The sequence below is a fragment of the Podarcis liolepis genome (genome assembly GCF_965112155.1).
Source record: "Podarcis liolepis genome assembly, chromosome: 8".
Classification (NCBI taxonomy): Eukaryota; Metazoa; Chordata; class Lepidosauria; order Squamata; family Lacertidae; genus Podarcis; species Podarcis liolepis.
Window position 1 is genome coordinate 45,995,464 of NC_139560.1, and position 27,856 is coordinate 46,023,319.

The 27,856-nt window shown below is 39.9% G+C and overlaps 1 protein-coding gene across 24 annotated transcripts in view; it reads right to left on the reverse strand.

Moving 5' to 3' along the window:
- Positions 1-27,856, reverse strand: part of GREB1L (GREB1 like retinoic acid receptor coactivator) — a 156,798-nt gene that overhangs the window by 47,629 nt on the left and 81,313 nt on the right. For 6 of the 24 annotated variants that reach the window (XM_083518157.1, XM_083518138.1, XM_083518156.1 and 3 more), the window contains 7 exons: positions 22,256-22,424; positions 21,921-22,118; positions 14,230-14,406; positions 10,714-10,890; positions 8,653-8,790; positions 2,199-2,330; positions 221-358 (listed from right to left, as the gene is read on the reverse strand). In XM_083518157.1, coding sequence (XP_083374283.1) covers positions 221-358; positions 2,199-2,330; positions 8,653-8,790; positions 10,714-10,890; positions 14,230-14,406; positions 21,921-22,118; positions 22,256-22,421 — 1,126 coding nt within the window. In that variant the 5' untranslated portion in view covers positions 22,422-22,424. The remainder of the gene's footprint in view (positions 1-220; positions 359-2,198; positions 2,331-8,652; positions 8,791-10,713; positions 10,891-14,229; positions 14,407-21,920; positions 22,119-22,255; positions 22,425-27,856) is intronic. The other 18 variants (XM_083518151.1, XM_083518150.1, XM_083518147.1 and 15 more) reach the window with 7 other exon arrangements.

Consider the following 27,856-nt stretch of genomic DNA (forward strand, 5'->3'; position numbering starts at 1 on the left):
GTGGGAGCATTGAGGGGCAGCCCAGAACATGATTACAGGCACTAAATGTCTGAAATGCCTCTTGTTTCATCCAAAGAGTGTTTCTTTTGCACTCCATTCCAATATGGTGCAGCACTCTTATTCATTCAAAACTCTGATTATCTGAATGTTAACCGCAAACCCATTGAGGCTATATTGAAATAGTTACAAATTCAGAGGGTTTTGTGTTGTTGCTTTTTACCTGGCTCCCCAGCCGCATTGCTAGGGCCAGGAGACATCGAGTGAGGCACAGGTCGGGAGACTGTAGAGCTTATCACATTAGTCCTTCCTCCATGGTTGTTTCCACTAGCAACATCAGTGGCACGCAGAGACAGGGGAGCTGAATGTAACAAAATACAGAGTACCCATTAGGTGACTGTTGGCAAATGAACATGCATATTGAAGAACCTAGAAAGGCTACAATAAGCTGATAAAAGCAATGTGTGCACAAATTGCGCCCTATGCATTTGAACCGTTGTGTAGGGCTTCTATATTTTCTAGCATAAACTATAAAGTTAAGAACAAAGTGGGATCAGCACAATCCTATGCAAGTCTACCCAAAAGTTAAATCCCACTTGGTTCAGTGGAGCTTACTCTCAGGTAAATCTGTTGGCAGTCCTAGTAAAAAGGCATCTGATCATTTTAGTTTGCCTTGACTAGATCCCCCAAGAATTGTTAGTTTTTTAAAGTGTTTTAGTCTCATTTTATGAAACACAGCTATATTTAGAGCCTTAATGACTGAAACACTATTTTCCCAGAAGGTACATTAAGTACCTGGACAAAATGCTCAGATATGAATTTGGATACACAAAAGAAATCTACGTACTAGGAAGGGGTGAAATTCATCAAGCACAGCTCTATACAGTCTCTGTTCATGTCAGAGTGCCCTGAGCAGCTAGATGCAAAAGAGGACAACGCTCCTGCACCTTTAATAGTTGCCTAGGAGGAGGAATTTTCACAAGCCCTATGTGAGATTATTTATATCCATCATTTTTATCATGTGAGGGGGGTATGTCGAAGGGGAAACAGCATGGGCTTAGCCAAAGCAGCTGCCCCTCTCCCTTAGATCAAGTAAAACAATATAAGTACTTAACTGACCAATCACATTGGTTCTGTTCCCACAACAAAAATCCTGGCTACACCCATGGTAGCCTTGCATGTTTCTCGTAGGAGTAGGGCTTGATGGAGGGAGTCTGATCTCCCCACTCCTCTTTGGGATGACAGCAGTTGTTGGATGTGAAACTACGGCTTCACCTTAAATCAGAAGGTTTTCCAACCACTGAACATTTTGGAAAGAGGGGCGATCCTGACCTGCTAATATTCTTCCAGTCATAGGATTCTGGAAGAGTCCCCTATTACAAGAATTAGCAAGTCTGATTACCAACTACTACAGACCAATTGTGGAAACCAGATGTTTGGGCAGTGCCCATGCTGCTTTGACTTTGTGTTTTAGTTAATTTATTATTTACTAAATGAATAAATTGGTGCACAGCACTGTTAATCTGTTGATGATGAGAGTCAGATTATCAGACTAGAACTGGGAAGACCCAGGTTCAAATTCCCACTGTGATATGAAGCTCACTGAGTGGCAGTGGGCAATTCACTACGACCTGGTTCACATGTCATGCTAAACCACAATTTGATTACCTGATTCTGGCTCAGCAGCTTAGCCATGGTGTATTAACCATGAACAAACCATGTTTTTAAGTCACAGTATGCTGTTAGTTTATAAACCATGGCTAATGTTAACCATGGCTTAGTGTTATGTGCAAACCCGGCCACTATCTTAGCCCAACCTACATCATAGGACATGAAGGTAAAAGGGGAGACATGACACCTTCAGCTACTTGGAGGAAATGTAAATCACTGTGATATATATTTATGATACAGTAGTATATAACTATTTTCGTAAACAAATACATAAAGAGAATAAAGGTCTCACACACATCAGTATGATTATTATGAAAATAATGTGTGGATAACATCAACCTTTTAGAGAGATATCAAACATTCTTTGTTGTGGCATCTTGTTTCAGAAAGAAAATTGCATAGCTAATAGATCTATGTTTTGAGAAAATTAACATACAACTTTATAAATTTAGGTGAATGCAAGTTGACTCCTTTTTCTCACACAAATAACTTTATATCAGCCCTCCTGAACTCTGGGGAAGACATATTACCTGTTGCAAATGTGTTTCCTACAAGTTGTACCGGCAAAGCAAGTGGTTTCACTATGTTCTTATTCCGAGACAAATCTTGAATTCCACTTAAATTAGCAGATGAAGATTGTGCTGGACTGAACACTGAGGAGTCTGTCAAAGAGATTGTTGAAACTACTTTACAAAATCTACATTATCTTTGAATTTTCCTAAGGTGTCACTTACATGAGCTCATTGCAAATGCTGATTATTTACAAACATATCATATACTTACCGCTTATAGCACATTCAAGGCAATTGTAAACTTATAACACATTCAAGGCATTTATATTTTTTAATACTTACTATGAAAGTGGTTTAAATCCTGGAACAAGTTACGAATACATACTCTCATGTATTCAACTAAGGTTACTTCCAAGTAAGCAGTTTCATCTTTTATGAGACTTACATACAAGTCTGTATGTTTCTACTCGAAAATAAGTCCCACTGCATTAAATGGAGTTTACTCCTAGGTAAGTGGATACAAGCCTGTAAATTAAACTCATAGAGCTTGCAAGTAGGTACACTTTCCATTTATCAGATATGCAAAGCAGAAATAAATCACCAACGGCCCAATTAAATGAAGCCAAGATCAGAACTGAGTGACTCATGATCCTATAGATTTGTTGTTGTACTTGACCATAGCATATACTAACCATTTGAAAGAAAAAAAGAAAAAAAGAGCTTCCAGAAACCAGAGAATTTCAGAAATAACTACCGGTATTTGCCAAAAATTACACTGGACACAGGTGTCAGATATGGTATGATATAGAGAAGGAGCACTGCCCAGGGAATGGGTGCTTATCCCACATACTTTATTCTTCGGTAGTATAGGTGTTGGTGGTGTTTCAAACGCCTCCTTGACCAGACTCAGATAGAAGGAAAAGTTTATACAATGCTCAAAGCTACCAGCATTCAACAACTGCTGCATAAGCACAGAAAATCAACTATGAAAGCTGAAGATAAAGAGAACCTGATTCAGGAGAGCATGCAAGATTTTAATTAGTATTTGCTAGGGCCAGTAGCTTAGCTCAACCAAGTTATTTCACCAGGTTTTGGGGACATGTGCCTTCCATCGAGTTCTGAACGTCAATTTAATCCCAGGATAAGCTCCTTATAGCTTCTCCTCCCTGCTGCCAGCTAGGGTTGACATATGTCTTCTTTTCCTAGGGCATGTCCTCTTTTGCATGGGTATGTAAAATGAGAGTCTGCATAGCGATTCATAGTTAAAAGTAAAAGTCGGCAAATGTGTCCTCTTTTTTGCTCTTCAAAATATGGCAACCCTATCACGCACGCACCAGATTACTAGTGGTTGCTGCTGTCCCACTGCTGTAGGGGCTGCCTTGGGTCATCAAGCTCAGAATCACGAAGTTGGTTCTGGGGGACTGGGAAAGCTCCAAGTTAGGGTCCACAATTATGCTGGCCATGGAGAGGGGTCTACCACCTTCTGGCAAATATGATAAACACACCCTTCCTTTCAACCTAGGAACTTGCGAGGGATCTTCCCACAGTTGCACTAGATCTGGAGGCACTTGGGAAGCCTAAGTTGCAGCACAGCTGTGTGAGGATGATTTCACACCTAGGCAGGCTTCATTTCCAAGGCGTAGTGTCACTGTAGGAACAGTCTCCAACCCAGAGAGCCACCCCTGACTTCATGATCAATTTTAGAGGTGCATTAGTTGATATCAGGACTCCTTCACTGGTGAAAAATCCTGGTGTCCGCTACTGTTTTGTTGGCTACCACAGGCACCCAAAGTGTAGGAACCCCCTACACCAAGCAGTTTCATACTGCCCCATGTGGATATAAAGCACCTCAGGCAATATCCTGTTGCCCCATTTTCTCCTTTTAAAGTAAGTGATGAGCTCAATAATGCTTAGTTATCATTCAGAAGGGTGCCCCATTAACAGCAGGTAAACTGAGACATGCTCCCATTTCACGGTGATAGCCCATAATTCTTCTCCAGTCCTCTGAGTCCTCGTCAGACTCATAAGCCATCAGCAACAGAATGATTCAGTCTAATCATGATTTCCACATGGAAAGCCCTGGATAATTACGACCATCGCCTCCCCATAATTAACAGAAGCAAAACAGATTACGCAACATGCATTTAATTGGAGTGGACTTTTCCTTGAAAACAATGCATGCTGGATTTCACTGTGCAGATGAAGAAAGTAAACAGGGCTTGTTTGTTTCAGCCTACATCAGCCCCAGTGAAAATAACCACTGAGAAAAAGTAGAAGGCAGAAATTAAATACCCCAGAGATAACACAACACTCTGAGAACAACCAGTGCTGTGCTGGGGAGGGGAAGAGAGGTAGAAGGGGGCTGTTTGCCAGCTGGAATAATGACGGTGAGGAATAGACACAGGAATTTAATATCATTTGCCAAAAGCCTGACTGCGCTATAAAACACTGATGCTTTTTGAGAACGATCAGTGCAGGGAAGCACGGCAAAGAAATCTGGAAGAGCACCCTCTTGCACTACCATATCTTCCAGAATCACTCAATTGTGGGCTAGTATGGGGGCTTGATGGGCTGGATATATCCCATTCTGCTTGGAAAAACTAACAGCAGCATGACAAAGATCTACATATCATGGTTCCAGTCACCAAGGTAGCTAGAAGCTGCAATATAAGGTAAACCACTGGTCATATTTTTTCATATACTGTACAGACTTATATAGAGAAGGTGATTAAAACGACAACAATAATCTCTGTGGGTTAGTTATATTCAGGCAACAGTCTTAACTCTGTACCTACAAAGAAACACAACAGGAATTATGTGTAAATATAAAGCCCAATACGCAGCATTTCTAGAACAGAAGCTCTCATCTTATTTTTCACTTCCCTGCCCTGCCCTATTTCCTTTCCTGCTATGCGTTTTAGAGTGCAAGCCTTTGGGCAGAGGCCGCCTTGTTCTCAATTTCCGCATTTAGTAAATTTTAGGAGCGTTAACATATATGTGATGAAAATAAATAAGAACTACAATGTTAAAAATATACAATGCTTAGAAGTTGGTTAGGAAAACAACCCTAACACACACAGTGATGCACAAGCACTGGGTGTGAGGACTCCAAAAGAAAATGGCGCTTTTCATATGAAAACATGAGTAAGGTATCCAGATTCAGGGACCGGATGTTTTCATAGGACTCCTGTGCACTTTATAGTTATGTAGAAGAGGCAACAGGAACAGTTTTCTTACCCCTGCATGACAAGTTGCACCTCCAGAAATCCCCAGCTGCTGGAGGAACAAGAGCCTTGTCTTCTTATACATCCTACATATAGAATCATTTGCCAACCTGGTTCCCTTCAGATGTTTTGGACAACAATTCCCACCAGCCAGCTATATATTACTATCAAAAATGAAAGTTGCAAAGTGGTATTCTGTGTACTCCAGCTCCTCCTCCTTCCTAACAGACTCATCTTGTGTATTTCCTAATCCCATTGGCCTTGTCTACAATGAGCATAGTAGAATGCACCTGAAAAAGGGAATCAATTTCAACACATGGAATCTATGAACTAGTCACCCTCCAAGTGGCCTTTTTTGTTTCTGCACTCCATTCTTTTGAATGACAAGGAACTGGCCTGAGACATTGTTAAATTCTCTTTTAGGCACCAGGCAAAGACAACTCAAACATTTGTCACTTAACTTTCTTATTCTTCTGGTATGCTTTTGGTGAAGCTTTGATCTGACTGGCATGCTGGTAAAAGTGGGTTAAATTGTTTTTAAATGTGCTGTAGCTTGTTTTTTTCCAGTTTTGTACTGTGAGATAACATTTTCCTGTGTGTTTCCTTCAGTTTCATTTCTGCGATTGATTTAATGGTATTTTAACGAGTTATTGTTAGCTGCCTTCTGTGGCTTACTGGGGAGAAAATCAGCATACAAATGTTCTAAATAAACAAATATAAATCTCATATCCTATCAAAAGCCATGGCTCCTCAGGATTGGTGTATATAATAAAACTTGCATTTTTATTATATTAGGTGGCATTTGTATTTATTGATGAAGGTAACATGATAAGTGTCTTCATTTAAAGATTATAACTCTGGCAGGAGGTAAAAAGGGTTTGACAGCTATGACCTGACAAACAAACAGTGATCTGGAAGAACAAACCAAATGAAAATCATGAAGAGCTGATAAGGCAAAAGAAGAGCATAGAAGGTACGTTTATTGACTTGGCAGGTGTAATAAAATTACTCATTATTCTAGGTCAAGCACGTCCAACAGGTAGATCGTCATCTACTGGTAGATCACTGGACATCTGTGGTAGATCACTGGTAGATCACTGGCTCCCCCCAAAGAAGCTCAACAAGTTTGACCTGAACCCCTAAAAAATAGGCTTTCCTCCTCCCCCCAAAAATCTCACCAACTTCTGCCGGAACCGCAAGAAAATGGGGCTTTCCTCCTCCCTAAAAAAAGCTGAACAACTTTGACTTGAACCCCCCAAAAAGGGGGTAGATCACTGCCAGTTGTTAACTGTGAGTAGACCGCAGTCTCTTGGGAGTTGGCCACCTCTGTTCTAGGTGGAATAGCTTCTCCTATGACTACATATTTCTATGCCAAGAAACCTCAAAGCCAATATTTCTCTCTCCCTTCCCCCTGCTCTCTCTTCTCTCATACACAAAACACAGAGAAAACTTTCTTTGCATTGGGTTTGGGGCTTCTTACAGTAGAGTCACCCAGAAATCATTCCCACTGAAATCAATGGGTCTTGTTCCCAGAAAAGTGTGGACAGGGCTGTAGCCTTAATAATCTGGTCTAGAAGTTTCAAACGCAATGTAAGAATGATTTACATTGCTTTAAGTGTGTCCAAATACAGACTCTTGAAACCCAGTATTTTTTTATTGTTGACATCACTGGAGAACAAATGAAGTACAGTTGTACCTCGGAAGTCGAACGGAATCCGTTCCGGAAGTCCGTTTGACTTCCAAAACTTTTGAAAACCAAATTGCGGCTTCTGATTGACTACAGGAAGCTGCGGAAGCCTGTCAGAAGTTCGGCTTCCAAAAACAGTTCGCAAACCGGAACAGTCACTTCCAGGCTTGTGACATTTGGAAGCCAAAATGTTCAGGAACTAAGCTGTTTGAAAACCAAGGTACAACTGTCTTGGTTTCTGATCTTTTTGTTAGATACAGGCACAGTTACAATGTAAACCTTTATGGCCAGTGTTGTCATTGGCCCAAACCAGTCTTCCCAGGTCAGCAGGCTGGGACTGATGGGAGTTGTAGTTCCAAACATCTGGAGGGAACCAGGTTGGTTTCCTGCCATGTGGTCCCAGAACTCCTATTTGGCCAAGACATATGGTGTAGTAGGAGAAAACAAACTTTCCAGTGATTAAAAACGCCCCCTCTTCATCAGGATTCTGGCCAATGAAGAATTCAATTTACCTTCAGAGCTTATATAAATTCTACATAGACTTCAGACAATTCAATAGAACGTACCAACTCTGTTCTACCACTTAATGTTGAACTATAGGTACAAAAAAAATACATTTATATTTATTTATTGAAGCATACCATTTAAAAATATGAGCCTGTGCAAAAGAACTCTTAACCATGGCTAACAGTTGCGGTCACTTAAATACCATTAAAGCAGGTGGGTAAAATTTGAGCTCAATAATGGAGAGGGGGAATGATGTGTGCGACCCCTTGGCCTGCTCTCAGTCTTTTAACCAAAGTTAAATGAATTATCTGCATTGGCTATATGTGGTCTTTTTAGGATAACTGAGGCTACATATACTATTTTTTATGAGACGCTGGACTCAAACACACCTTCTTCATCCTGTCTCTTTCGCCCCACACTGCATGTCAACTTTGGTGCAAAGATCCTGGCTTTTATTAAACTAGAGTTTAATACAACCAGAGGCTTAAGATTAGAGGCTGAATGCTGGTTAACCAGCACATGACAGGAGCAAGGAGAGACAGGCTAGGAGGATAATGCTCATTCGTAGCATTACAAAACAGTTTATGAAGCATCAGATTGTCTTCCAAACAGAGCCTGCAACTTACATCCTTTAAGACACCAGTGGCAGTTTAAAGGAGCCTGTGAATTTATTAAACACAACATAACCAAAAATAAAACAAGAGTTTTCATCCAAACAGCTGTTCATTAAGATCCTAACTAAAGTGTTACCTAAACGATGGACCATTTAAATGCTGGAAAAACATTTCTTCCCAGTTGATCTGTCTTTGGCATGAGAAACACATAAGCTGGAATCTTCCAAGCACAACCTTGATTCATTTCAAGGGGGCTTTAGAAGGTCTTCTGCACAAGCCACAGTGAGATGCATTGTGTACTGAAGACTCCTCATACTTGGATGGCTCGTGCCTTTGGCTTCCGGCTAACCCCAAGCCATATGATGTGAGTCATAACAGACAGCACAGTCACTGCTTCATCAAGTGTCAGCTTTAGGATACAATTAACTCATAGTGTTTACCTGTCTGAGTGAACCCTGGCTTGTATCCATTAGCTGTTCCACTCTCAGGGGTCACAGATGGAGACGCTGAAGAACTAGGTTTAGCAGAATGGCTAGCAGAAGAAGATGGCCTGCTTCTACATTCTGCAAGTGAAGTAGCTACAATACATATTAAGGCAGCCAGGTTTCACAATTCAGCAAAAAAAGGAAGTTTGAAAACATCAACAAATCTTTTTAAACATTTTTGAAATGCCAGATATAAAAATTCATTCAAAAGCAACACTTGGATTTTTGTCAGAAAAGGGCTGTTTTCAGCTAAGAAAGCTGTTAAATTCCGTGCAGCAAATATGAGCCTTCTGCTTTGTTAGGGAAACTCAAGAGTGATTTAAGAGAGAGAACATCTTCACACAAAGAGAGCTCAAGACCAATCCAAATAACACCACCATTCCGTGGTATATTATGCAAGTCAAAAGTAATTTTTAAAAAATGTACAGCAACAAAAGAAAGGGCTTCTGCATAACTGCAAAACCAGTGTTTTACTTGTGTGCAGAAAAACACCTAGGATGTTGCACCGGGGAAGCAATGCAATAAAGCACAGAGTTATAGACTCAAGGCTTTTTGAAAGCCACATGTGGGGACAGAGCAGGAAGGTGAGGGAGTAGCAACACTAAGTGCAATTGCACACGACCAGGAATATTATGACAAGTAGGAAATTCCACTGCATGGCTGGCTAATTGAAAGCCTTTTGTAAACATCCAGAGGACTGGCTAATATTAGCCCAGGGTGCTTGTTCTCTCTGATCTCATCTCTCAGGCAATCACAAAGCAAAATGAAAAAGTTTAAATTCTGGCATAGGTCCATCTATGCCCATCACTGTCAAATGTTCTTGAAACACATTATTTGACTTCAGGCTCTTTGTGCTGAAGCTGATCTTTCTATTAACATTGACCAAATTTTTGATTTCTGCAGTTTTCCCAAAGCTCTTATTGTTCGTTTAGTGAAGGCCAGTGTGTGTTGTTGAAAAGAGTGTTAAACAGCAAATGGGGAGGGCCTGGGTCTTAAAACCTAACTATAGGCAGCCATGAAGTACAAGGAATGGTCTCAGGCACACACCAACTGTGTCGCACATGACACTAAAACATGGTTTGGCACAACACGAATGAGCTAGAATGAGCCCAGGTTCCTTCTCTCCTCCCACGCAGCTCGGAGGAGGACATTGGTAGCATCTAATTTCAGCTTCCTTTAATCTCAATCAGTTTATTGTGTCTACCAGACTGCGGTTTATCATGAACTCTTGTCTAGACAACACACACACACAAACTGAGATTAAAGGAAACTGAGAGCAGATGCTGCAAAAGTTCTCGTCCTGGTCGCGTGGAGTATGTGAGCCCAGGGATAAGATTGTTCCAGCATGTGCACATCACAGTAAACCATGTCAATGTGGCTACTCTCTCTCAGCCTAATCTACCACACAGGGTTGTTGTGAGAATAAAGAAAGGAAACCATGTTAGCTGCTTTGAATGCTTTGTTGGAAGGGTGAGATAAAAACATAATAAATATTTATGAACAGGTATCAGAAAAGGTCTTGTTGTTGTTAACATGATGCTCTACTTCTTTAAACTGAGCTCTAAACTCTAACCTGAGCTGAGGTTGTAGCTCAGTCTTCCTCAACTTGGTGCTCCTCATATGTTCTGGACAATAGATCCCCATAGACCATGCTGGCTGGGAGTGATAGAAATTGCATTCCAAAACATCTGGATCATACCAGGTTAGGAAATATTGAACTAGTCTATCAAATACTTTCACTTACTACATTGTCATCAATTGTTCTGAATATTTCTGCAGCAGTTGTTCATGGACGTATGCAAACAATCATGCAGGGATAGCAAACTTTCAGGGCATCTTATTATGTTTCTGGGTCTTCACCCATAAATGTTAAGTGTGAATTTGTTTAGTATCATGATAGGAACCTTCCCTTTAAAAAAAGGGGGGGGGGGTTCAGCAACTTACTATTTAGTCAAGCTACATTTAAAGTTCTCTAAACCAAAATAAAGGGTATGTATCTAACAGGATGCTTGTTACCTTTCCAGCATATTAAAGGTCCCTTTGACAGCACACCTTGGGAGCTCCTTACTAGGTAGTACTTTAAGTGCTTCTGCTTCTTTGGCTGAGTGGTGAGCTTCAAGTTAATGTGGTTGGAAAATTCAGTGAAATATCGAAATCCTCTTTCTCCACAGCCTATACAGTTCCCAGAAAAACCTGAGGAGCGGTGGGGAGAGAAAATAAAGATCAAATCCTTCCCAATATATTCTGTGAAGTAAAACAATTCAATCCCAACTCTTCATTTTGCTTCTACTAACTGTATGCACCAGATTCCTGCTTGGAAACAAATATATTCCCAGTTGCACACAAATAACTTGAAGAACAAACAAAAGATAAGAGAGACATCTAACTTCATCATTACTCCCCAGGTATCACCAGCCTTGATTCCACCTGTTCTTGTACATTCTAGAAGATCAACCCTACAGTATTAGGAGGAGCAGATAGTTCTATTAAGATCCTCAGTATCCTTTCACAAAACAATATTTCTTTGCCAGCTTTAGAATGCAAAGATCATATTTTCTACCCAGAACCCAATGTTCATCTCAAGTTTTCTGTTAATGCTGCCTTGGTTTCCCTTGGATTTATTTTGTGTGGAAAAAGGATTTAAAGTAGTTACAGTGGATGGGAGAGAGAAATCAATATTCTCTAGTCCACAGAATTCCCTGATGTAAGAAGTACTGTTTTCACAGCAGACTTTTCCCTTTTACAGGGGGTTCTGACAGGACATAAATAAGTAAATATTTGAGGCAAGGCACTTAGTACCATTGAAACAGAAGTTGAAAGCTCAGCACTCCAAAGAGTACTGTAATCTCTTCTAAACATAAAAGACTTGGGAAGAAAGGTCATAAGGTCAAACTAGTTTCGCAAGGTGGCCTAAATTACATCTTTAATTGGGCTCTACTGGATAAAGTTAGGGCTATATATTATCCTTGACCCATTGTAGATTTCCTACTGATTTCAAAGAGGACTTTGCATGACGACAGAAGGCAAATGACAATCGGCCAGTGAGGTGTAACAAAACCATCTCCTAAACATTGTCCCCTGGTGATTATAATCTGCGTTTAGGCAACGTGTTCAACAGCAGGACCCACACAACACATGAGCCATGAGCTAGGGACTCAGCTAGGGTTGTTTTAGCTGCCTAATCAACAGTTCATTTTTTATTTCTTGAATCTGACAGAAGGCAAGCTACAATGACCACAACTAATGTATTCAGCAGTATTATTATTTGAAAATATTACATTATTATGCTCCCAGATGTAGAAAAATTTGGTTCAGAACTTGAAATCGTGAAGCACATTTGTGTGGGGATACTCTTTCATCCTTGCTTGCACCCACTCCTTGGGAATTTGTACCACCACCATGTCAAACCTAATTCTTCTGTAATGACTAGAAATTCACCTTTTTTTTAATTAAGCAGAAAATTTATGAGGTTTCTAAAACCCCACAGCCCAATCAGAAGGGTCCGATGAATTGCTCAGCCCTGTTATCTATAAGCTATTCAAGAAGTAATATTTATAATTTATGTAAGGATATTTGGAAAGCATTGCCAAACCAGCTCACACATTCATTGTGGGTTTCAATATAGAAAATTGAAGCTTGGTGCATATGAAATGTAAGAAAACTCTGGAAACAGCCAATTTCTTGCCTCCATTCCTCAAAATGATTGGACATGGAGTGCCTTATAAGAACAGCCAGCACTCCAGCTCAGAGCAAGCCAAGGCACAGATAGGATGGAATTTAGGGCTGTAGGATTTCCAAACCACCCCCAGACAAGCTGATGTAGGGGGAACCAAGAATGTAGTTCTGAAAATGGGACAGGCCACACATGTGGAATTTGTCTTTACATGTTTTAATAAAACCTCAAGATGCTGGTGAGGGGAGAAACTCAAGTGACAGCTTAAAATGCATGTAGGTAAATGCAAATCTGTGGAAGGCAATCTGGAAATCTGTGGAAGACAAACTGAGTATGCAAACAAGTATTTGCATTCAGGTGGTAGCCATGTTGGTCTGACACAGTCAAAATAAATAAAAAAATTAAAAAATTGCATGCACATGAAAGCTTATATCCAGAACAAACTTAGTTGCTAAGTTGCTCTAAGGTGCTACTGGACAATTTTTTAATTTCTTTGTTTATTTCAAGTATTTGTATAGCTTTCTTGCCACTCCATCTTCTGAGAGAAGTGCCATCTGGCAAGAAGAGAAAATGGGCATGCTGCTAAGGCAGGAGCTGAAGAAGGCTCCACACATTACATAGAAAATACAACGGTTGTGCATACATCAGTGAATCTTTCCAACAACAAAAACAATTGTTGTGTTCAGGCACCCAACCTTGGTGTTGCAGGTTCCCCAACTCTCCTTCTCCACTGCAGCTTTGAGAAGGAGCTCAAGGGTATTTGCTTCTGATTTCCACTAAACTCAGTCTAGCATGTTATCTGAACCCCGATCTGTGGTTAATATTTGTATGGTTTATTTAAACAAACCAGCCTCATAAACCATGGTTTGAAGTAGGCACCTTGTGGGGAGCTACAGTCCAACAATATCTGGAGAGATATTTCCTCACCCCTGGTGTAAGAAATTAGAAGCTGGTGGTTTCTGAGTCAGCAAAAAGTAGGCACCACCACCACCCAGATTCCAACAACATGCAATTCTTCTCTGTATAACGGATGTCCCAGTCTGAGCAACATATCATGAAGACCTGGAGCTCCTATGTTATGATCCAGGCATCATCTTTCCCAGGGGTCAAAATACTTGTCCAGCGTGTTCCAGACTCCAGAGCCCCTGTCTTCCCTCTGTGTCCAGCAAACCAAATTCCTGCCTCTGGCCTTGGACTATCTCAGATTCTACATTCCTGTCACAAATAGGCTCACCCCTATCCTCAGTTGATAAACCTGATCCTGGCCTAGAGAAACTCCACCCAAGAGCTGAAACACTCATCTGGGGCAATTGCTTGCTGCCCCTATTAAGCAGAAAGTGGTTATTTAAATCTCTGGTCAACAGACAATGGGCTGCACATAATGGGGCATGGGCTTCTATGGCAAGTATGTGAAACAATCAGGGCAATCTTTTACATGTATGCTCAAAAGTCAGTCCCACTGATTTCCATGGGCTTAAAACCAGGTTAAGTAGGTACAGGACTGCAGGATATTTTGAGGATTTGGGAAATCTTACACAAGTGTAAGAAACCTCTTATCTTCCAGATGTTGGTGGACTACAACTCTCATCATACCTGACCATTGGCCATGCTGGCTAGGGATGATGGGAGTTGGTCTAATGGCATCTGGATAGTTAGAGGCTCCCCACCCTTGCTTTAATGATATTAAAACTGAAAAACTGGATTCATGCTTTGTTTATAAAAAGCTTTAAAAATGAATGTCTGCATATTCCGGTGAGAAATCCATGTACTGAATTGGCCTGGCCTACCATTAACCCAAACCTTTGGTCAATTATACATTTATCATAAAACATGAAGAATAATTAATGAAAACCTTTTACCTAAAAGTGCATTTTTTCCATGGTCATCTGGCAAAAACCTCTTGTCAACAGCACAGACTAGAATGTGCTCGGGAAGGTTTGGAGACTTGGCTCCTACTAACAGGAATCCTGCTGGGATATCGATCTGTTCCATACACAGCGAAACTAACCTCAAATCTTTGCCTGCTTGACAAAAACCTGAAAAGAAAGAATACATCATGAAATATCTACAAGTGATTTACTGTCGTCTTGTTCCACTTACTCAGAGCAACTAAGGAGAACAACTAAGCCTAATACTGCCACGCCCTCCATGCAAAAGATCTCATGAAACAATTGCCTGCCCTGGTTCAATATTTCACCAAGCCCTCTAAAGTCTATGGACAAAGGGCACTAGACAAATTAGCAATTTATGAAACAAATGTAGACCTATGACAGAAGATAGCAGTTTGTGTGTTAAGCAACTACCAGGAAATACAGTAATATTTGTGCTATTAAATTTTATTCCACATTTCTGTGAAAAACCTGTTGATAAATTAACACTGAGGTTTTCTCAGTGTATCTCAGAGGAAGGCAAGGCAGGCACAAAGAAAGAGTACAGGCCCCTTTCTCTCTCCCTTTACAATTCAGTTTGACCCACTGAATTGTAGGGTGATCGCTACTGGCAATGAAGCAGACTTGTTTTGCCTTTTAAACCAATATTTCTACTGGAAATTTTAGCGATATTGAAATATTTCCCCAGGTTTTTATTTCCCATAAATTGGGGTTACAATCCTGAATATTTATTATTTGCAACTATCATCTTTCCGAAGGACACAATTTTTTTAAATCCATTTTTCCAGAGGAGGGAATCAAACTGACTATAGTGTTGTTTATATTTAATTCTCTTATGTTTTTATATATTGTAAGTTGCCTTAAAGTTTTGCGATGAGTTGGGATATAAATATCTAAAGTTAAATAAAGTTATGCATACATTCAGAGTTATCTTTGACAGCTGTTATTGAAGATACTGTCTCAGCGTTCTTGCTGGGACTTACAGTAGTGATTACTGCTGCGTTATATAAAGAGCATTGCCATGGCCAGAATTACCCAGAGATGACTGATAAGGGAAACAAATACCACAAGTGATAAGCAAGCAGCTTTGATGTCTTATTTGCTATCATCATTATTCCACGGTATGTGGGTGTGCCTGAATGAGTATTAACTCTTGAAAGTTCAAATACTGTATTGCATTTGACATTACTAAATCCATCTGGTTGGAGTGAATTTTAAGCATAGTATTTGAACAAAGGCTCCCTGAACCTGTCTGCAAGAAGCTTTTATCAGCACAAAAGACTCTCTTGGCTATTATGATCAGCAGTAGGGGTGAGGAGAGCTGCTCCTAGTTCCACGGCTCTCAGAAGTTCAGGGCTGTGTATGACCAAGGCCCTAACCTGTGGAATATCTCTCCTCCCCACGGATGTGCATCTGACACCTTCACTATGCATTTTTTGGCCTATGCTGAAGATGTTCCCTCTTTACCTTGGACTTTGTCTCCTGAGATTTTTTAGGATATACACTATTCTGTTGATTGTAGTTTTACCTGATTTTAATATTGTATTCTTAAATTGTTGTAGCTTATCCTGGATGAAGAGTAGGTAAGTAGGTAAGAAATAACAACAACAACAACAACAACAACAACCTGGTTTTAAAATGTTGATTCTATTTGTAATTGTAATTTCCCTTATCTCCTGCTCGTGGTAACTCCAACTTAACAATGTTTTTAACTCTTCTCGACAGATCAGACCCTTTTCCCTGTTCATCGCTGCATTCCATGTGGTAATTAAAAGCATATTTCAAGGGCCCTCCAAAGTTGAGAGCCCCGACAGTCCTAAGCATTTTGCAGCCCATTACCATATTTGAAGAGTCCAGACATCCCAACATAGGGGGGGTCAATCCAGCCCCCCATTTCCAAACCACATCAAACTTTTCCTTTCCAAATCTGGCTTTTTCCAAATTCATTTGTCAAATCCAAAAGATCATACTCCTGTTGGGTCTGTTCTGTCAAAACACACTCCTGATTAAATGCTACAAACTCCTGTTCTGTCAAAACACACTCCTGGTTTGAATCCTGAGTATGCTCCACATATTTTCCCGCTGTCTGGTCAAAACATTCCACTGCCTGTTTAAGATTTCTAGTCGAAATGACCATCCAATTCGCCTTTTCGTGTAATTCTTCCAGTAGAGCATTTGTTTTGTAGAAAGCACACACCAAGGCTTCTGGATACATTGTCCTACAAGGTCAAATACTTTCCCATGATTATTCTGTAACAGCTGTCAGTTAGTTACAGTTTCACAAGCTCCCCCTAGGGGGAAGACTTCTGTTTATTCTTGCTACGGAGTTTCCTCTTCTTCTTTTTTTTAGATGCTTTAGATACTTTGTCCATATATATTCCTTTAAAATGCGAAAGGGAACAGTGGAATCTCAAAGTTTCTCTTCTTTTAGCTATCTGTCAAAAAGCAATTGTCTTAGTAAACTTCCACGTCAGTCCTGACACCCCGCTCCAGGATCAGGACAGAGGAGAGTTACTTCCCTTTAAAGTCACTTCAAACAGTCCAAAAAAAGGTTCACAATTTAAAATGTTGAAATCCAATCTTTTAAAGACGATTTTCTGAGCTCTAGTATAAATTGCCTTTGCTTTATTCTGTTTACAAAAGAACGGAAGGGTGACTTCCTGTTTAGCCCTTCCCGCTCCGTACCCAATTCGATGATTTCTTTTTTTATAGTCCGATTCTGTCCTTCTCATAAGATCTTTGTTTAATATCCAATTGTTCAAATTCTAAGTACTCACGGGTGCTTATTTTTAGAGTCCAAATTGTCCCAGGAAAAAAGGCAGCGCTCTCCGGCAACAGCTGTGCGGCTTCGCTCCACGGAAATAGCGATTGACTCACAGCACCGCGCCACTTCCCCCTCCTCACTTCGGAGCCTGTTGGTGGGTTCCTTAGCAGATTGGGGGGGTGCTAAAGGTGCCCGCCGAGTCCCACTGTCACAGGGCTCATCCGCCTGTGATTTTAAAAGGGTCCCCGCTTCGCCGTAGCGGAGAAGACCCTGTTTACTGCGGAGCCAGTCCCTCCAGTTCAGAGGGAGTCCGCCATTGCCGGTGGCGCCACCCCGGAAATATGAAGAAGAGCTGCGGAAGAGCCATGGAAGTGACTTGAGGGCCTCGGACATAAGGTTACCGGGCTAGACTGATGGGAATAAGGACTGACAAATCCCGGAACCAGGAGGAAGGGGCGTTGGATAAAGATTGGACTTGTTTATATCTTTCTCTTTTTTTCTTTATCATTATTAGAATGTTTTATAAAGTTGATGAATGATAGAAAAATGTTGGAAGAAATCACCTGGCTTTAGTAAAGATGCTCAAAGAATTATGACAGAATATTATGATTATAAGAAGAGGGCAAGTTTAAGACTTAAGTTTTAAATTTTTAAGGTTTATTTAATTATAGAAAGATAGGATTAAAATAGGGTAATGTAATGATAGAATTTTATGAAACATGGGAAGGAAAGGATTTGCTGGGATAATTAACAACTAGGATACAAAGGAAGGGAGGAGGAGGAGGTCTAAGAAAGAAGGTAATGACAGTTAAGGGTCTGAAAATAATGAACTTGTTTTTATTTTTTTTATTTTTTAAAGTTTGGGATTTTTGCAGTTTTGTCACCTTTTTGTTTTTTTATTTGGAATTTTCTTCTTTCTTTTTTTACATGGTGGGAAGGGGATTCTTTGTATTTTCTTTCGTTGCTATTTTCTCTGTTTTCTCTCTTTGTAATATTTTGAAAATTTTAATAAATATTTTATAAAAAATAAAAATAAAATGTTGATTCTATTCTATTATATCTACAACAGTTAAGTATTGTTAATTTTGTAGTTTAAAAAGCCCCAAAAATGCATCCTTGCCAACAATTTCTTCTCCATTTAGGAAAGAATAGTAATATATGTTTACTTGTGTAAGCTCTACTAATACTAGATTTTCATTGCCATGCTCCAACCAGAAAAGCTAATGATCAGGGATTATGGGTGCTGTAGTCCAGTAACAACCAAAGGGTAGCTGTTTTCTACCCCGTTAGAAGGTAGAAACAGCTGAAAAACAGCCTCTGGTCTTCCTGGTCAGAAGAAGCTGTAAATTTATCCCCACTGGTAGATTTACTTTATCTAAGGGTAGAGAAAATACAACAAATATATTTATTACTTTACTCAAAGCATTCTTACTCTGCTCTGCAGTCAATAAAAAGCTCCCAGACCAGCTCACATATATTTATATAACTAGAAATTAAAGATTAAATATATGTGAGCTGCTGTTTATTTTGTATCTACAGCTGAAGCTTAAACTTGGCCTCTGAACTCCCAAGAAAATAAGAGTTACAGCATTTAATGATATTCTTAACAGTTAACATTTGAACAGTTCTGAAGCTAGGCAACCTGTTCCATTTTAGCTGACACAAACCATTAGTGGTTGTTGTTTTAACGCAGAGTTCATTGTTATTTTCCTTAAGTACTCAGAGTTTGTTTGCACTTCTGGTATTGTCTCAGCAAAGACAATGGCATTTTGGACCAGGAATGTCAGTGTTAGCTCAAAGCAAGAAATCATTAAGGAATGCAAATCTACTTCTCTGAAGTAAGAAAAATCTTACATTTTCTTCTAAAGAAATGCAGATGGAGTTGCCCCAAGAGCAACTGAATCAACACCCCCCACAGTTTAACAAGAGTAATCTCAAATTGTGTGTAAAACTATGGCTAGGCTATCTATCTTTATTAGGCCTGTACATGGATTTTTTCCTTACAGATCAACACAACCACCTTTCCTTTCTGTTTCACAAATTATTTAATCTAAGACATCTGAAGGGAAGTTTTTAATGTTTAATGCTGTATTGTTTTTGGCACTCAATTTGGGGCCACCCAGAGTGGTTGCGGAAGCTCAGCCAGATGGGCGGGGTATAAATAAATAATAATAATTATTATAAATTATTATCTGAAAAATTGCCCCTCCCCCTTTCCCCTAAATGCAAAATATCTACAACAACAATGTATCTCACTAAATGGAACCGAACTTTGAAAAAGACAATGAATTGAAAGTGGAGAGTGTAGATGCGCTTTTCTCTGTTTACCTGTTTGTTTTGCAACACAAAAAAGTTTAATAAAAACTATATTAAGAAATGTATCTTTTAAAAAAATTCTTGCTTAAAACCTATTGAAGTTGATGGGACATAGTTTGATTTGAATCCCAGTGGCCTGAGGAGTATGCTATTGGAGTGAACTTTTGCTAGATCGCAATGTAACCGACAGTAGATGTTTATTACCTATTTTGTCCAATATAACTAACTGATGGCAACATGCTTACATTCACAAGGGGCATACACATTTATACTATCTATGGTTACATTGAATGCATGTACACCATCTAGACCAGTGGTTCCAAATTGGTTGTCCATGGACCCCTGGAAGTCTGCATAACCCTCTCCTCTCAGGGGGTCTGAACCACCATTCACATAACAAAAACTACAACAGAGATAGCGAAATTTTCAAAAGTAGGGGGTCCATTGCTTGACTTTTGAAAAACAGGGGGGGGGGGTCACAGTACTTAGCTAATTGGGAACCACTGAACTAGACCAATCATGATATCCAGAATGTAATGTTAAAGGCTCTAAGGTCCTTGCTGTCATTAACAAACATCTTTTGAAAAGACAAGCATTGGTCCTTGAATGTTTACATTTGTTGGTCGACTTTAAAGGCATGGAATATAGAATTTAAAATGAACTTGTAAGCAACTGAATAATTAAACTTCCACATGGTTACAGTTACCATTATATAGCCATGTCCATTGTCAAATACCTTGAATTTTACTACTGGTATCTATATTGATTTTATTATTTGTTCTTGTTTTAAAGGGTTCCTCTGCCTTTTTGGATATTGCTTTGCCATCCCTAACATAAAACAACTAATAAATTCTATAATAAATGTATTCAAATGGGAATTATTATTATTTTAAACACTTTACAATACACAATGTACTTGAACTTTGCCACTTATTTCATGGGGACTTGATACACACAAAAAAATCTGTGGAGGGATGATGAAGTGAAGTAGCACCTTATTTAAATTTCAAGGGGTCACCACTCAATGTATGAACCTTTGCCTCCAGTGTGGAGCACTGAAATACTAAATCCCTCAGTGCATTCTGCAAACATGACTGTTACTTCCCCAGGCCTTGCGAAAACACACCGGAAAAGTTTGCTGAACACTTCAGTAATGCAAAGCAACACGTTAATGATAAAGCAAAATGATAAAGACATTAAGAATGAACAAATTGCTAAAATATTTCTGTCTTTCCAAAAAACGTGAGTGACTGTTTTTTAGCCAATGAGAGACTGCATTCTACAATCTCCTCATCTAAAATAAAATTAAAACCTCACAGAACTCATATGCTAAAAGGAAAGGAGTTTGGCCAACACAGCTGTGAAAATAAAACAAAAGCACTGATGCTGTGTAAAGCAAAGATTGCATCCCTTTCTCCACTCTCCACTCCTCTTTTCTTAACACTAACAATTAACATCCCCTCTGTGGGGTACAGACCTGTTATTGTGCTGCTTTAAGATAAGGCATAAGAAATTACCCACCAAGATCTGCATAAGAATTGCAATTCACAGTCTCTTCCACTTTTAACTTCACAGCAGCTGATCAGGTATTAAATACCTGGCTACCTAATTGGTGCTGAAATTAAGGTGTCAGCTCTCACATAGTGCAGAAAAATGGCAGTTTACAACCAAACAACTTGACTGGTATTATTTGTGCTTGACACATATCCTGGATGCTCTGTTAAGGACACTAATCATGAAACCAGCAGCTATTAAGGTGATGGGAAACTGAACAAAGGTGTGTGGGTAAGGGGAAAAAACAGCATTCGCCCACATTTTATTGCAGCACTCCAGAAAGTCACAAACTAAGGCAGCCTTGGTTATAAAGAAGCTGTCCATAGATATTAATTTCATTTATAATTTTATAGGAATATTACAAATGCTCACTATAGCCTATAGCTCACTATAGTTTTCTTGTTAAAGCATTTCCCAGCTTTAATATAAAATTTTGGATTTAAATAGCAATACATTCCTTGGAAACTGATTTGCTCCACCTGCAGATCCTGCCACCTCACCTTGCCTCATGGGCAGGCTGGCCCTGCTGCTATGGGCACTAAAATACCCTCAAGTAATACAACATTAACTGTCACAATTATTGCTTGCAATTCAAAGTCGTATGAATTACAAAAAGATCAAAACATTTTACATCTACTTTACATACAGCTCATTCAGACTGAATGGAAAGCCATGGACATGTAACTGAGCACAGAATCACAGCTGCATACATTAAATTAATGCAATTCAGAGTTTTGTGGCAACTTGAAGACTAAGAAAGTTATTATGTGAGATGGAAATCCTATATCTATTTACTCAGGAGTAAGCCTGTTGAACTTAGTAGGACTTTGAAGTAGACATTTACATAATTGCATTGCTAACTCCAAGATGACACACAACTCTGTTGCTTTTGCTGTAACAGACTAATATGGCTATCCTTCGGGGAAATGTTATACATTAATGCTATCATAACTGCCTATGTGTAGCCTTTTGCAAAAGAAACATTCTAATTCAAGTTAAGTCTTAGATAAGTAACGCTTAAACCAACCATCAGTAGTGCAAGACCCTTCTGGGGCAGGTTTTTGTGAATATGGGATTGGTGGGCTATTGGAATCAGACATGTCTTCATCCTCCTCATCTTCTTCCATTTCATTAATTATTTGGCTAGCAGAAAAATCCAAAATTCCATTCTGGGTGTAACGTTGCATCAATTCTTTGTCCAGCTCCTCCACTTTTGGTTTAATGTCTAGAAAGCATTATTTAAAAAAAGACAAGAGGCCTGCATTTAAGTGACGGTAGGAGAAGATATTTAGGCAGTTATTTTCAATGAAAAATATGCAGCGTTTTATCTAGGATAAGAAGGGCAACTAAAATATGCCATACTTGCTTGGTTACCTTCCGGCAAAATAGGCTGCTCAGGGTCAAGATACAGCTGAGAGAAGATGGGGCGAGGAACCACACTATTGCACCTTAGAGAGGCCTCTATCGAGTTGTGCAGGGCTTCTTCAAAACGGGCAGATTTCAGTTGCCCTGCATACGAATTCCCCATCTTCTGAAAAACAAATTTAAAGGGTTGGGAAGAGAGATTTAGGGTTAAATATGCAGACACACACCGCAGAATTACAGGAAACAAGAAGTGATGAATGAACAAATATTTTGCATAGTGCACACATGAAGGATAAAATATTAGCAGTGGCAAAGAAAACCATAAAAACAACATAATGGAAAGCACGGACTGTTCTTGTTTTTGTTCAAGTCTGCCAATCTGCCTTTCACTGATAGAGTTCTTCCTGTCACTGAAAAGTGCTGCAATATATGGGCTTGTACATCAGTCTCCACGTAAAAAAGAAAAGAAAAGAAAACTGCCATTTCCAATTTCACCTGGGGGAGAGGGAGTGTTCAGCAAAAGATCAAGGCCAGCTTTATTTATTTATTTATTTAATGTATTTATATCCCGCCCTTCTCTCAAAGTGGGATTCAACCTTTAGAAACATAATTATAGAATACAAAGTAACAAAAACCAAATAAGTTAACAACAGTTAAAACGCAACGACACACACTTTTAAAACCAGCATCCAAACACAGTTTGCCCTAATAGCAGCTCAGTGGTCAACAACACCTGCCCCTTCGTTTCCAAAGGGAAAACTATTCCTGTGTGAATAGGTAGCTTATACAGTAGATATATTCAAGGTTAAATAGTGAAAACAATGTATTTCAGGAACACTTCTTGTTTTATTATTTTCTATCCTTCCATAACCTAACAAAACTTGATTAGAATTCTGTTTTGACAGGAATGGCTTGCTATGCAAAAGGAAGCGCTGCAGAAATATCTATGAGAGAGAGGTTAAGCAGGTGATGTGTCTGGCAAAGTGCAAGCTATAGGTCCTGTTTAATTCTCCATCCTCCCTTATGTGCCCAAGCAGGAGGTGCTCTTGCCTCCCTCCTTATGAAGTAGAAAGAAATGCGAAAGAGAAAGAAAAGAGTGGAGGAAGGTGAAGATGTCAAATATGCCAGGAACCATGAAGCGTCCCTAGGATAGATTGTCAAACAACTCCCAGTGCAGAGCCAATTTCTAGAGCCAATATCTTAACCCAGAGATCTGTATTTTTTGAAGTTCCTCCCCATTAATATTTCCTGACTGACTTTGAAAATATGCATTAATTAATGGTACGCGCAATGTCTTGCAAAGTAAGCTAAATCAGGTCTAAGCACAGAAGCCAGCAAAATTGTGCTTGCAGAGTTCTTACTGTTTTGAATCAGAGGCAATCAGTGAATTAGAATGAAATACATAGATAGTGGCCTAAAACTGATTCCTGCACTGCTCTAATTATCATCTAAACTTAGGAAAATTGGTGTTAAGGCATTGGCTTGCTAGTAATTCTAGATATGATCATGATAATTTAGTTTATTTTAACAGAAGTGCTACAAGCACCTGCTTAACTTGAAAATTTTAAAATAACTTTGTTTAGGCTGGCTTTTCTGCCCAAATTGCCATTATTAAACATTCAGCAACTTTGGAACAGGAATGCTTCTGCTGTTTTTCAAAGATCTAAGTGGAATGCAAACTGTTAATGTTTTGGCTACAACTGTATCAGGTTGATAAGAAAAGACTAAATTTAAACCCAAGGAATTTTTTTAACTATACATATCATACTTTCACGGTACTAAGGAAACAACATGAATTATGGATTTCGATGTGTATACAGTATATACACACATAAAGGAATTATGCAATAATTTATGCAATAACATGTACCTTTAGCCTTCCACTAAAAAGTTCAGTGAAGGCTTCGGCTTTACAAAACAACTTGCTTTGCATTTCTAAATAGCCAACTTTGAAGATAGGATCTACTGCACCTCCTGTGATAATTAATAGGCAAAGCCTAGTAAGTCTTCACAATGTTACTAGAGATGACAGCATACTGAAAATAATTTATTAGCATGTGATTCATCTACTGAAATATACTATACGTATTCCAGCAAAATACTGTAACTGTAAACCTCAGGCAGGTTTTTCCCCCAAGTGCTCTGCTAGACTGCCATGGCAAGACCCATTTGTTTTAATCAGACACAGGATTATTAGATAACATGGGTGGGTCATTTTTTCACTCCCAGATTTACAGTAGGTTAGCCTTTGTCTTCAGTATAACAGAAAGTACAGTTCTTATCATGTACAACAATAATATTGCATCCAGCTTAATGCAACTGTGATCAGAATTTACGAGGATTTTCTATGCCTTGTGAAAACCAATAAACCTTCCAGATCCACCTGCCTGGCATCTACACCTGAAGAATTAGTTCTTTCCCAGATCCCACATGATTCCCACATGCTTCTGCCACACCATTTAAGCTCTAACTTGAGGCTCAATCCTTCCATTAGGCAAACTGAGGCCCAAGCTTCAGGCTGTGTGAGTGTCTGGAATGCCCTGTTCTGAGGGAAACACACACACACACAAACACACACACACACGGTCCTCACCATCAACACTGCAACATAATGGCCACATTCACAGAAAACACTGAAAGCTCTATGATGCTACTTTAAACAGTATTGGCTTCCCCCAAAGAATTCTGGGAGCTGTAGTTTGTTAAGGGTGCTGAGAGTTGTTAGGAGGCCCCTATTCCCTTCACAAAGCTACAATTTTTAAGAGTTCCCTGTCATGAAGGATTGATTGTTAAAATATTACGGGAAGGGTAGCTCTGGAAGGGGAATAGGGGTCTCCTAACAACTCTCAGCACCCTGAAACTACTATTCCCATAATTCTTTGGGGAAAGCTATCACTGATTAAAGTGGTATCACAATGCTTTAAAAGTACAGTGTGAATGTGGACAGTGCAAGTTGGGTTCTGCCTGCTTGTGAAGCAGCAGCAAAGGAGACAACAAGCTAAAATGTAAGCCAAGGAAGAAAAAGAGGAGTGCCACAAATGCTACCACCACAGCAGTTATTCTGAGGAGGGGGAACAGAGTTCGGGGCAATAAAAGGCAGTGGGGGGTGGCAGCAGATTGGACAGCAGTTCAGGGGGTGCAATGTATTGCAGTCATCCTGAATGTATGCAACTGAGCTTGCATCACACAGAGATCCACAACCTTTCAGAAACCCCAGTGAACCCTACTTTGCAGAGAGTATGAAACCTTTACCAATAAAAACAAAAGAACCATTTTACTGATTCACATCATAGGTCCCTCTAGCCCAGATATCCATCTCCAGAATTATCCAGACAGAAGGCTCTGGGGAGTTCTCTAGCAGGTTATAATCATATTAGTCTTGCTTGTCCTCAGGAGCTGATACTCAGTGGGATAGCAACTCTCAACATAAATGTTCAATTTTTTTTAGATTACATGCTGATAACTCAATAAAGCTCTTCACAATGCTTCTGTTTAACCACTTTATAAAAAAACCCTGTAATGTGCCAGTTTCTGGTAACAAATTTTGAAAATTACTTTTTCGATTTAGTGATTTAGAAGATTTACAAACTGCATTTAAGAGCAACTATCCTCATGGAGTAAACTTTAATACGGTATTAAATAAAAAATTAGACACTTTAAAATACCATCCTACAGTACAAGAAAAATAAATGATAAAATGAGCCATAGTAAAAGACCTAATCAAACCAGCATAATATAATTTTAAAACAGCTAACACTTAAAAGGGCTTACTCTTGATAGTTCCACAACCTTCAGAAGAGTGGGGAATAGCAGCCAAGAGAGGGCATTCTCTGTGACTGTCCCTAAGTTGTGGAACTCCCTCCCCAGATGTCTGGCATCTTCACTGCACAGCTTTCACCATATGCTGAAGTCACCCCTCCTTACCCTGGGCCTTTGTTTTAGGACAGTGGTGTCCAAACCTTTTTCAAAAAGGGCCAGATTTGATGAAGTGAACATGCGTGAGGGCCAACCATTTTGCCTGATGTTCTTTGAACCATTAAAATTAAATGCAAGTTAAATGCAAATTAAATTAAATGCAAATTAAATTAAGATGGGGGGAAAATCCAGGAAGCTGAAATATGTCAGGAACATTGTAAAGTACATTACATATTAGTGGTAATAAAGGTTGTCTGTCAACCTTTAAATTCAAAAAATATGAACATGAACATAACACCAAGTTGGCACAAACCTCCTGATGAGGGAAGTAAACAAACCAGCAAAAAAAGGTTAAAGGAAGTGTTTGTGTGTATGTGTTTGTCTCCCCCTTTTTCTTCCCTCTCTTCCATTGCTAGGGGAAAGGCAGCATATATGTGTCTGTATGTGCGTGTTGTAGTTTGCAACACACAGTATTTTTACAGACATGCTGTGGAGCATTTGAACAAAGCTCAGTTTGGGTACCCCTGTCCTAGACACATTAGGAGCCAACTATGCAGAAGGTTCATTGACCTGAAATCTGCTTTGTTACAATACAATGTGAAGGTGGCATCTACCACCATGGATAAAAGGCAGTTCTTCTTTTAATTAAAAAGCTTTATACTGAAACTTCACTTCATGTTTGTTGTGGCATAGATGGGCGTGTGGCCACCCCAGTTAGTGCTTCTCAGGGCACAAGGCTCTATACTGGCACGGAGCCTTTTTAATTTGTATACTAATGATCTAGTGCCAGCTCTTGTAGTAGTTGCTCCTCCTAAAATTGCATCTAAACATGCTCATCATGCAGTCTTGCTCTCAAGGACGTGGCTTGGCCTGAAAAGGCTATTGCAAGACATTTCAACTTCTTGCATTAGCAAACAGTGTTTCAACAACTATGATAAAACTAAAATAATGAACTCCTCCAAAAGGAATTTGGTTTATAAATAGGTTTTTCAATAAAACAAGATCAAGCAAATTTAAATTGTTAAAAGCCGCAGATTTTAGTTCCACAGGCTCCAGGATGTCGTAAATATGTTTTAGTTTGCGGAGAGGAATGTTGTGCTATGCCGGGCTACTCTGGAGTCACCCCTTGCCCACCTCCCTCCATCCGTGGCTGCTCGCCATGGTCCTGGGGCTGCTCCCGCTGCCTTCTGGGGAGCACAGCACGCTGAGCAAGGAGCAAGCAAGCACTGGCCTGGTGGCCATTCAGCGAGGGCGCAGGGCTCAGTGCAGCCTGGCCTGGAGACTGAAGGGCGGCCTGGCCTCAGGAATATACCCTTGAGAGCACAAGGAAGGCAGACCGAGCCCTCTGCCCAGCCTGCATGGAGCCTCTGTGGTCGCTGACCTCTGCTGGGGTCGTAGCCATGGCAGGAAGGCCAGGCCAGGCTCTGGGTCCAAAGACGCCCAGTGGCAGGCAGGCAAGGGCCGAGATGGGGGCCGCCAGGACACGCCTGTGTGGCGATGGGAGCAGCCTCCTGACAGGCTGTTCTGCCACCTCCACCTGCATAGGGGTGCTTGGTTGCGCCCCCTCAGAATTTTTGTCCAGGGCCACGGCTCCCCTGCCCTCCACGCTACACCACTTAGTAGATGAGAAACTTACTTCACAAAGAGAATAAAGCAGACAATTCAATGGCTATTCCCTAAGAC